General features: G+C 35.2%; 1 protein-coding gene across 8 annotated transcripts in view; it reads right to left on the reverse strand.

Moving 5' to 3' along the window:
• The window catches only part of MYCBP2 (MYC binding protein 2), a 283331-nt gene that overhangs the window by 138367 nt on the left and 132786 nt on the right, over nt 1–12178 (reverse strand). For all 8 annotated transcript variants that reach the window (XM_030312209.1, XM_030312183.1, XM_030312194.1 and 5 more), the window contains 6 exons: nt 10653–10744; nt 7149–7283; nt 5710–5793; nt 4598–4694; nt 2575–2767; nt 1798–2072 (listed from right to left, as the gene is read on the reverse strand). In XM_030312209.1, coding sequence (XP_030168069.1) covers nt 1798–2072; nt 2575–2767; nt 4598–4694; nt 5710–5793; nt 7149–7283; nt 10653–10744 — 876 coding nt within the window. The remainder of the gene's footprint in view (nt 1–1797; nt 2073–2574; nt 2768–4597; nt 4695–5709; nt 5794–7148; nt 7284–10652; nt 10745–12178) is intronic.

Here is a 12178-nt window from a genome sequence, read left to right on the forward strand (position 1 = left end):
TCTGAGTAAAATTTGTACTAATACGTTCTTTTAATATCTTTGTCAGGTTTTGGTATCAGTATAAGGCTAACTTGACAAAATCAGTTGGGAAATGTTGTCTCCTATGTCTTCTGAAAGAATTTGTAAAAGATTGATATTGTTTCAGGTTTGATAGAATTCACCAATAACAATATCTGGGTCTGGAGTTTTCTTTGTGGGAAAGTTTTTGATAATGAATTCAATGTTTTAATGAATAGAAGGCAATTCAGATTTTTATATTTCTTATTGTGCTAGTTTTGATTAAGCTATATTTTTCAAGAAATTTGTCTACTTTACCTAAAATTATAAGTTATTGGTATACAGCTGTTCAAAATATTCTTTTATCATTTTAATGTCTGTTTGGATCTATATTGATATTCGCTATTTCATTTTTGATAATGGCATTTTGTGTTTTTTCTTCATCTCTGGTCTCTCAATCAGACTTGCTATGAGTGTATTAGTTTGGTTTTAATTTTGAAGAACCAACTTTTGGTCAATTTTCTCTATTTTTACTTTACTGATTTCTGCTCTTATCTTTATTATTTCCTCCCAATATCTTTATTACTTTCTTCTTATTTTGGTTTGCTAATTCTTTCTGACTTCTTTAGGAAGAAACTTAGATCACTGATTTTAAACCTTTCTTCTTTGCTAGTATTATCATTTAAAGGTATACATTTCTTGGGGCACCTGGGTGGCTCAGTTGGCTAAGTGTCCAACTCTTGGTCTCAGCTCAGGTCATGATCTCACAATTTGTGGGATCAAGCCCCAAGTTGGGCTCCATGCTGAGAGTGCAGTGCCTGCTTGGGATTCTCTCTCTCCCTCTCTCAAGATAAATAAATAAATATTTTAAAAAGTATAAATTTCCTTTAGCTACATCTCACAATTTCTGACATTATACCTTTATCTTTCAGTGCAAAATATTTTCAAGTTTCCTTTGGATTTCTTTGATTCACTGGTTACTTAGAATTATTGTCTATTTTCCATATATTTAGTGCTTTTCTCAATATATTTTGCTATTTATTTTAACTTTAGTCCTATTATGGTCTGAAAACTTTTAATTTTAATCTTTTGAAATTACTAAAACTTATTTTATGGCTTAGCATATGATCTATCTTTGTGAGCAAGATATGTATACTTGAAAATAACATGTGCACTTGACATTCTGTTTTATAAATGTCAGTAAAGCCAATGTGGTTGATAATGTTGTCCAGATCTTCTATTTCCTTACTGATTTTTCGGTTTAGTTGTTCTATTAATTGCTAACAGAGGAGTGTCGAAGTCTCCAACTATCACTGTGAATTTGTCTATTTCTCCCTTTAGTTCTGCCATTTTTTTGCCTCAAGCATTTTGAAACTGTGATTTGGGGCATACACATTTATGAGGCTTGTGGTTTCCTCATGAATGAATGTTAGCAAGCAAGTTCACTCACAGCTCTTTCTCCTGACCATTCTGCACATAAGGAGGCTGCAGGAGCTGCCCTTCTAGTGCTGTCCTTGCTCTTACACACTTGCTCACAACTATTCTTGCTCTTACGCACACATGCTTACTCAGATTCAAAAAGCAAATCAGCAACTGCACAATGTGCCTGTCAAGTTTACAAGTAAAAATGATAAATCAAACAGAAAAAAAAATGTCTTTGAACTTTATTTAAGTCACATATACCAAACCAATGTCCTAATTTACCTTTTATAAAAGTTAGAAAGATTGAGGCAACAGCACTTTAAAGAGTATTAAGTAACATATCATATTTTCAACTAACATTTTACAAACTTAAATTACCTGATCCAGACAATTCAGCAGATCACAAAGGCAAGCCCACTGTAAGGCAGGAGTTGGGTAGAAAGAATGAAAACAGGCAGTAAAGGTATTATGACACTCTTGAAGGACAGCTTCTAGGAGACTCAAAGGTTGACTGAGATATCCTTGAGGATCATTATCCAACTTCACCATGCAGTGATCAACTCCTTCTGATAAAATTTTTCTTAACAAAGTTCTAGTTTTTCCAATACATTCTGCTAATTTGCTAGTTTCTTCCACAACTGCTTTTCCGGTAGCTTTGAGGGAACAAAGCAGATTGCTAATTAAATAGGATAATAAATATGGATGGAGACATTTAATATAATTCAAGTAATTTCCTATGTAACTAGAGATCACAAGTACTCATAACCTAGAGATGAAACAATTTAGAGATTAAATGCAGTCCAAAATTATTTCTTTTAAAAATCTAAGTAGGAAAAAAATATGACCCTGAAATATTGGTTTCAGCCTCTAAGTCCAAATGAGTTGTTCAAAAGTTTTCTATTTGACCAAATCTGTTTAAAATAATACTTTATTAGAGTAATTTTTAGCCTGACATGACTTTTTGTTATCAGCATAACATGTAATCTATTTTACTCTTCGTAAGTAAATACATAAAGGTCACAAAAGCTGACTTTCTCCCCTCATTTTTGGAGGTTAAAGGCAGGTGGGGATCTTAAATTCCTGGTTTTCCCATATAGACCTTCTCAATGTCTCAAATATTTTCTCCCTAAAGTCATTTAAAAAGAAGCTTCATACCTGATACTGGGTAAATTTCACACGTATAGACACGCAATAACCTCAGACAACAGGTACCCACAAAGCGCAGTCTCTCTAAATCTAGAAGTGTCGCTGTGAACTGGAATCCTTTTAATCCTCTAAGTTCTTCAACTCCTAAGACTAAGGTGGTCCAACTCCAGTGAAGAATGCTCAATAATGACTCAAAACATTCCTAATCCAGAATATGAAAAAACAGGTAACAGTTAGTTCAAATGATCCATAGGTTGAATCAAATGGAAAGATGGCATCAACTTCAAAACTTTATTTGAACTTTTTTACTGTGTTTTGATTAGTGCAAATAATAGACATTCTATTAGTTCATTTACCACATTACCATTAGGAGTACCTTTGAAGCTTGGCAAAAAAGGTACAGTAGTTAGGCATCTATAAAAACAACATTCTTCAATATTTGCCTATTTAAAAATACATTAAATTGTTTTTTAATGTTTATTTATTTTTGAGAGAGAGAGACAAGAGTGTGAGTGGGGGAAGGGCAGAGAGAGAGGGAGACACAGAATCCAAAGCAGGCTCCAGGCTCTGAGCTGTCAGTGCAGAGCCCAATGTGGAGCTTGAACTCACAAACTGTGAGGTCACGACTAAAGTCAGACACTTAACTGAGTCACCCAGGCACCACTAAAAATACATTTTTAAACATTTTTTTCAACGTTTTATTTATTATTTTTGGGACAGAGAGAGACAGAGCATGAACGGGGGAGGGGCAGAGAGAGAGGGAGACACAGAATCGGAAACAGGCTCCAGGTTCTGAGCCATCAGCCCAGAGCCCGACGCAGGGCTCAAACTCACGGACCGCGAGATCGTGACCCGGCTGAAGTTGGACGCTTAACTGACTGCGCCACCCAGGCGCCCCTAAAAATACATTTTTAAGTTTCCATGCTCTCAACCTATCTAGTTTATCATATAAGTAAGGAAAAAAATAAAAAATATTTACAAATCTATGTTTACTTGAAAGCAAAATTAAACTCTACGCTGTTGCTGTAGTATTGCATCTCTAGTTGTTCTGCAGTACTTAGTGTATCCTATGAAAATTTTAAAAAGATGCAAAATTTTATCATTACAAACAAGAAGGTTGTATAGCATACTGTATGAAAGACTAATAAGTTTGTGTATATATAAAAAATGGTCTGAAAGGATATACATCAAAATGTAAACAGTAGTTATATGGGGTAATAACAGAGTGACAGGGAAAGAACTTTAGGGTACTTTTAATATAGTTTTATCCCTACTCTACCCTATTCCAAACCAGGGATGTATACTAATCTTGTGATTTTAAAAAACTAATACAAAAAGGAAAAAAAAACATTCTCCCTATGCATTTTACCAACATGAAAGACTACTGACTACATTAATGAATCACATTCATATAGTGCCTTACAATTAAAAAAGCATTTTTGTATCCTTTATGTCAACAGAAATTCATACTGATGCTATCAGTTTATTTAAATAATTTGCATAAGAATGCTCAACTAGTACAGGACAAGAACTTAACTCAGACTTCCCATGATCTCTCAATTACATCATGTTGGCTTTCCATTCTACACTAGTAACCCCAGTAATGTGGCATAGTTTTGAATGTAGAATGCAGATGGTCAAGTAGTTCAACAGAGCCCTGAGTTAAATATACAACTCTTCTACTTAGCTCCTCAAGCATTAGATTAACACTTTTTAGTCAATTATCAGCCTTAATTTTTCCTTCACTTTCTCCTTCAGCACATGTATTCATACAAGATTTACTAGAAAACCCACCAGTTATTTCAGTTCATGTTTAAGTTCATGTTAAAGTCAGCCAACATCTCTACTTTCCCATTATTTAAAGTACATATTATTTATTCTTTGCCCTGGGATGTCAGTGCTAATCTAAAAACAAATCTGAGTTCATAAAACTATGTTGAGATAAACTCTCAGAAGGGTGGCTAACCGCCAAACATCAAAATGAAATGGAGCACTGGACAAAGAACCTGAAATTTTTAAAAAAATGGCTTACCACTGAGACAGTTCTTGCAAAAGATCTCTTTAAAATATGTACAGGTTCGCTGGTTTGCTGTTTGCCTTTTGAGGCACTACCATCACTGGTTGGAAGTCTGAAAGTAGCAGATACACATAAATTTATGTTAGAAGGTCCAACGACACTTTTCAAAATATACATTTTTGAAATAGCAAAATATGCTATTAAATATTAAGTGCTATATAATTAAAACATCATTTAATCAGTGTACCCAGAAGTAGTCCAAGGAACTTGCTATGTTCATAATGCTATATATTACAAATACTAACTGTAATAAATTGCATAAAAACAAACAAAAATCCCTTCCTGGGAAAAGTGAGGTTTAAACCACCTCGATTTTTAAAAGTGATTACTAGGAAAGGAAGACATAAGAGACAGTTACTGCTCTAGAGGTGTTTCTTTAGATTTTTTACTACTCAAGGAATGACATTTTTTTCTAGCAAGGGTTACCTATTTGAATTCTTCATTCTAAAAATTGAGTAATTATTGAGTAAATTATTGAGTTTAGAAACAGGTAGGCAGACACATAGGCATATGCTTCCATAAATGTCTCAAATACCATAAAGTAATTAAAATTCTTAAATAATGTTACAAATATAATAAGTACTATCACATGGACAAGTTACTGTTTCATACTTCAAAAGTGGAAACTTTTAGCAGTAAGGGATTTTCTAATTCATTCCATCACAAGACAAACAGGAAACACAAAACAGCAGCAAATCAATCAGGCCTGCATCTGAAATCCCTATCGAACACCCCAATATCATTTCTCTAAGACAAATTTTTATTACTTTATAATATTCTGAAATAGCTATGAAAATCTACAGATTAAAATACTGTTAATGGCATAATACAGATAGTCTGAGTCATGAGGTAAAGTTTCAAATCATGCTCAAAGTAGAAAATGTTTAAAAATATACAAAATATTAAATTAAGTGTTTTTGTTAAAAGTAGCTATATTTCTTCTGGTATGTTATAGTTTTCTGAGTGCTTCAAGTGATTTCTCTCATTATGTCATATATTTTATAGTATCCTAGCTCATTATAACAGAGGAACAAACCATATTAATTCACTGTAAATATGCTAAATACCTGTATAATAATTGAGGTATCTGACCAGCATTAACATCTGTACCATTATTTGATTTCTTTGAACTCTTAAATTGGAAAACAACCCTAAGAAGAGAAAAAATAACAATGACACCAAAAAACAACATGATTCGAGATTCATGAAAGAAAATAAGAAATCTGACAATTGCCTTTTCAAATATATGTTAATGCACAGAGATCCATTCTTTAAGAAAAAAACCTACAAGTAAAAAGGAATTGTTTTTATTCTGGTTCAAGCTCTGAGTGGCTTAAGGAATAAAATGAAGGAAATGAACCTGATCAGGCAGCCATGGGTAAGCGGCAGGTCCCTCCAGCTCAACTTTAACCAGAACAATAAGCTAGTAACAAAATACTTCAACTTACAGTTTAAAATGTGCTCAACCACACACATGATACCTTCTATTTAAAGCAGCTTTAAACTGCTGTGATACTCCAAAGTTCAATGAACTGCATGTGGAATCATGAGGTCCAGGACCAAGGCAGTCTCCCTGGTGCTAACACGTAATCTTACAGTAAGTAGAAAGGGATACATTACAGCTGACTTGATTCTTCTATGGCATTCTACTTGAACATTCAGGAACAAAGATTTCACCTCTTACATTAGTCTGTTCTGTTTCTGGTCAGCTCTGTTATGAATAGAACATAACTATTTGAAATATACTGTTACATAACTTTCACTCATGCTCAAGAAGAGTAAGAGTAAACTGAATTTCTCTTCTAAGTAATGGTCCTTCCAAACACACAAAATCAGAATACTGAGAATAAAGAAGGATGGAGTTAGAGTCAAGAGATTCCAGGTCTAGATTTGGTTCTGCCACACAGCAGCGATATGATGTGAAGCAAATCACTTCACTTTCTGTCTCTCTATTCCCGAGAGGAAAACAGGGCTAATAATGGCTTCACGTAATTGTTGAGGCCATCAAATGAGAATATAGATATGAAAGTATTTTATAAACTTAAAAATGCTCTATATATGAAATTTAAGCAGTAAATTTCCCTACATTTTATTAAAACTGTACCATCTCATATTGCCAAAGCTCTGCAATTTATAAACTGCTTTCATAAGAACTATCAAACTGCACAGCAAGTATTTATTCCTTTTTTTATGGTTTCCAAATTCCTCATTTACCTTGCCACTTTATATAATTTCTAACTGGTAATAAGTTCTTAAACAATATAACACCCAGAAATACATACAAACGACAAATGGCAAGAGCAAAGAATAGCAGTCCTATTGTCTCCCTGTTCTGTCTAGACCTTAAATTTGGTATGAGATCACATAAACTTAAATGTTTGGCAGTCATATTATATTCTAGTCTTACTAACATTTTTACCTTACCGAAAGACCTCTGAGCTTTTAAAACAATATTCCACTAACAAAAATGAGAGCTGCTTAAGTAATACTTAAACATTCTGCTTACCCGTCATCTGTGGTAATAGAAGCTTGTCCATGAGATCCACAGTCACTGCTGGGTCCAGACACTCGAGCCCATGCTACATACCACCATCCAGCTTGCAAGAGAACTGGCTCATCAAACATCATTGCATACTTTTCTCTGAGAGAAAAATTAGTGAGTCAAAGACAATGCCTTTGCCCTGCTACATGTGTGTTTATTGGTTTTATTTATTATTAAAAAAATTTTTTTAATGTTTATTTATTTTTAAGAGGCAGAGAGAGACAAAATGTGAATGGGGGAGAGGCAGAGAGAGAGGGAGACACAGAATCCGAAGCAGGCTCCAGGCTCCAAGCTGTCGGTACAGAGCCCGACGTGGGGCTTGAACTCACCAGCTGTAAGATCGTGACCTGAGCCAGTCAGACGCTCAACTGACTGAGCCACCCAGGCACCCTGCATTTATTGGTTTTAAATCCTTTATAAACAAAGCATGAAATACATTGTATAATATTCTTATTAAACATCATTAAAAACCTTCTATTTAAAAAAGTCTGGGGGCGCCAGGGTGGCTCACTCGGTTAACCATTCAACTCTGCATTTCAGTTCAGGTCATGATCTCACTGTGAGTCTGAGCCCTGCATCAGGTTCTGCACTGACATGTTGAGCCTGCTTGGAATTCATTCTCTCTCTCTCTCCCTCTCTCTCTCTCTCTCCCTCTCTCTGCCCTTCCCCCACCCTCTCTCAAAGTAAATAAATAGAGGCACCTGGGTGGCTCAATCGGTTAAGCATCTGACTTCGGCTCAGGTCATGATCTCACAGCTCGTGGGTTTGAGCCCCGTGTTGAGCTCAGTGCTGACAGCTCAGAGCCTGGAGCCTGCTTCGAATTCTGTGTGAGTGTGTGTGTGTGTGTGTGTGTGTGTGTGTGTCTGCGTCTCCCCCACTTGCACTCTCTCTCTCTCTCAAAAATAAACATTAAAAATAAATAAACTTAAAAATAAAAGTCTAAAAAAAAAAAAGAGTGCATACATGCACTCCAATGTTCATGGTAGCACTACCGACAATAGCCAAAGTATGGAAAGAGTCCAAATGTCCATCAACTGACGAACAGATAAAGAGGATTATTAGTCATTGATCAAAAAGAATGAAATCTTGCCATTTGCAACAGCATGGATGGAACTAGACTGTATTATGCATGCTAAGAGAAGTAGTCAGAGAAAGACAATATCATATGATTTCACTCATATGTGGAATTTAAGAAACAAAAGAGATGAACAGAGGGGAAGGGAAGCAAAAATAAGATAAAAACAGAGAGGGAGACACACCCCAAGAGACCCTTAAATACAGAGAAGAAACTGAGGGTTGCTGGAGAGGAGGAGGGTGGAGGAACAGGCTAAATGGGAGATGGGCATTAAGGAGGAACTTGTTGGGATGAACACTGGGTTTTATATGTAAGTGATGAATCACCAAATTCTACTCCTGTAATCATTATTACACTATATGTTAACTAACTTGGATTTAAATGAAAATAATAATAAAAAATTTTTTGAAAAAAGAAGAAAAAATTAAAGGAAGAGGAAAAAAAAGGTGTCTGGCTGGCTCAGTTAAAAAAGCACGCAACTCTTGATCTCAGAGTTGTGACTTTGAGCCCCATGTTGGGTATAGAGATCACTGAAATAAATAAACACACAAATAAACAAAAAAAAAAGTCAGAAAAAAATTAAAAAGTCTTGACAATAACACACAAATAATAATAGTCATTTGTGTTGTGGTGATGACACCCCTCAACCTTGAATTCTACAACTTGCTTAAATGTTATAAAACTTTCATATTAAAATAACACAAAATCTTTTAATTGTTGTTAAAAACAAACAAACAAACCATGCCAGTGTCATTGGAAAATGAAACTCTGAATTTTAGTTTTAAAGTTCATTTATTTAAGTCAAGTTTTTTCAGAGGTAGCATATTAAGAAAATGGTTTTGGAGTCAGATGGCCAGAATTCAAGGCTCAGCTTCACAACCCTAGTTGTGTGACCTTGGGCAAATTATTACACCCTCTCTGTGACTCAGTTTCTTCATCTGAAAATAGGGATGAAGATGAGGTCTAGATCACAGGATTGTTCTGAGGACTGAGCAAATTCAAATAAAGTGTTGGAACTGTGCCCGTCACATAGTAACTACACAAAAAATTTTACTAAAATAGAAGGAGAAAGCATGTATATAAATAAGGACATCTGATAAAGATACACACAAGTTTTAGTTCCAGGTAATGGAGTATAGTGGTTGTAGCTGGGAAACTGGGATAGAAAAAAGAATCAAGGGTATTTGAGGAAGGGGACAAATTCACACACTGTAGAGGTATGAAGGTACACAACAGCGCCTGAAAATGACAGGGGGTCCAGTCGGGTTAAAGCGTTAAGACAGATAAAAACGATTAGTAGGAAGTAAGTTAAAAAAGATGCTATTAATGATTATGGAAGTCCTTTAATGCTAGCTGTAGGAACCTGGGCTTTGTTAGTCGGCAAATAAATACACTCTACATGATTCTCTATATGTGAAACAATATTATTTTTGTCCCATAATTACATGTTCAAAAATAAATGCTAAATGACAATGGCATCTTAAGGCTTTGTTAAAAATTAATCAATTAACTTTTCCTGATCTTCATTTTTTGTCACATAAAATATGACTGAAAAGTATCTCCTGACATTGGTAAATGCCTGAAGTGAAAAAACAGAATTTTCTTTAAGTTTGCTGTTTTGTTCTCAAAGTACGTATCTGTTAAAAGCAGACTCAATGCCTTACTACCATTTTCAGAAATCACATTTTCACTAGCAAAAAGCTCACGTATGACACACAGGTTTTAACGTAACTATCACTGGGAAGAAGTATACTATTATTATTTTGAAGTTCAATTTATTCTCTTTCACACCATAATATTCCCTGATTCAAATCACTAACTTGCCATAACATAGTGTTGGAGATATTCCGTGGCATTATACAGAGAGGACTGATAAAATCTAAGTCTCTTCTTACTTAATGAAACTTTATAAATAAACATCTGGATTCTGGTAACCTCCTAAGAGGTTTCAGTAAAAGCTGGCCACCACCCCAAGCATGTTACAAACAAGCACATACTATGGGCATGGTGTTAGGGCGCACAGGTGATTGGACTTCTGGCCTTCTCTATTTCATACTATATACATGCTCCAGGTAGTAAATAATTGTATCACATCACTGGAAAGCTAGCACAGTAGCTGTTCTCTAAGGGATGCATGAAAGCAAAGGTATATAAAATATATGTATAGTTTCATCCAATCTTCAATGGAGAAATAATTTATAAAATACAAATAGGGAAAATACTGTTAGTTTTAATGCAGCTCTGTTAAATGCAACACTTATACACAATTTAATATCTCAAGCATCTTATCACGGATTATTTAAAACATCCTTTTCATGTTTGTTTCTTCACTTACAATGAATTTTTCATATTAAGTATGTAAGGATGATGCTGAGTAATTGGGAAATCATTACCTGGCAGCACAGTCATAAGCCAACACATCAGTCTCTGCAAGAAGGTCTCCATCGGTTTCATGATCTCCTCCATCAGGACCCAACTCGAACAGCTGGGGAAAGGAGAAAAAACACATCGTTTCTAGTCTGTCATTCAATCATGCAAACCTGCTGAATAATGTGTTTATAATTTTGTGTGTTTCCATAAATGTGCTGGACACTGCAGAATGTAAAAATGAGAATGCATGCTTTTCTTTTTGAGTTTTACTGATTTATTTTGAGAGAGCGAGAGAGCATGGGGGAGGGGCAGAGAGAGAAGGAGAGAGAAAATCCCAAGCAGGTTCCATGCTGTCAGCACAGAGCTCAACATGGAGATCGATCCCATGAACTGTGAGATCATTACCTCAGCTGAAATCAAGAGTTGGATGCTTAACCGACTGAGCCACCCAGGTGCCTCAGAATGCCTGCTTTTTTAATGTTGAATACACAAACCTACACATTTAAATTTAGAAACTCATGGCCTATATTAATTTCAGTTTATTTATATATTCATCTATTTATAGTAAATGCTCCAAGTTCTTCTGTACCAAATATAAACATCTGAAGGAGGTGAAAGAATTCAACCAATGCATTGTATCTAAGTGAGCTTCCAAGGAGAAAGAATTTTGCTTCAACACGTACAAGCTGTGAGATATGGGACATGGTTTCCTCATGCATAAAAGGAAAATGGACACTAACAGTGCCTACTTCATAGTAATTGTGAGAATTACATGAAATAATACTCATGGAGCATTTAGAAAAATACGCAGCAAAAAGGCTAGAAAAATTTTAGCTATGGAGAGAGAGAGGAATAATAGAAGATAAGGATCCTTAAAATAGTTCAAAGTAATATGGCACAGGAATAGGAGAGATGAAGAGAATGAAATAAAATGGGTATAAAACAAGGGGAGGAGGACCAGAAAGTCTGAGGAAAGGATAAGAGAGAAGATATCAAAGATGAAAAGTTATGAAATTAAGTGAAAATAAAGGAGAATTATTAGGAAGAGATCTTTTTTCTTCAAAAATGGACCAACACATATAAAAAAAACCCCTCATTTCTCTGGAGAATTATATAGCAGGTAAACTACAAAAACACTAAGGAGGAAGAGAAGGGAGCATTAAAACTTACTGGATAATTACTATGCTAGATGTCTCATTTTATCAATTATATGCTAATAATTTGAAAATCTTTCTCCAGTTCAGATCTTGTTCTCAACAGCCACTGCATTCCTCTCCTACAGCTGGACCTCACTAGTTCTAAAATGAGTCACTCCCCTTCTCCCCTGCCTTCCCCGTTCTGATTATCACTCACCTACTCACTCAGATAAAAAATCTGGAATAATCCTTTTTCCCGTATCTTTCTGCCATCACTACATCTATTCTATTGCTGGTACCATAGCTTGTCAGTTCACGCATGCTCACTGTTACTAGCTAGAACTCATCAGTCTTCTTATCTCCATTCTCTCCTTGCTCTGGCCCATTTCCACAAGGGTTCTATAAACCACAAG

Source organism: Lynx canadensis, chromosome A1 (assembly GCF_007474595.2).
Source record: "Lynx canadensis isolate LIC74 chromosome A1, mLynCan4.pri.v2, whole genome shotgun sequence".
NCBI lineage: Eukaryota > Metazoa > Chordata > Mammalia > Carnivora > Felidae > Lynx > Lynx canadensis.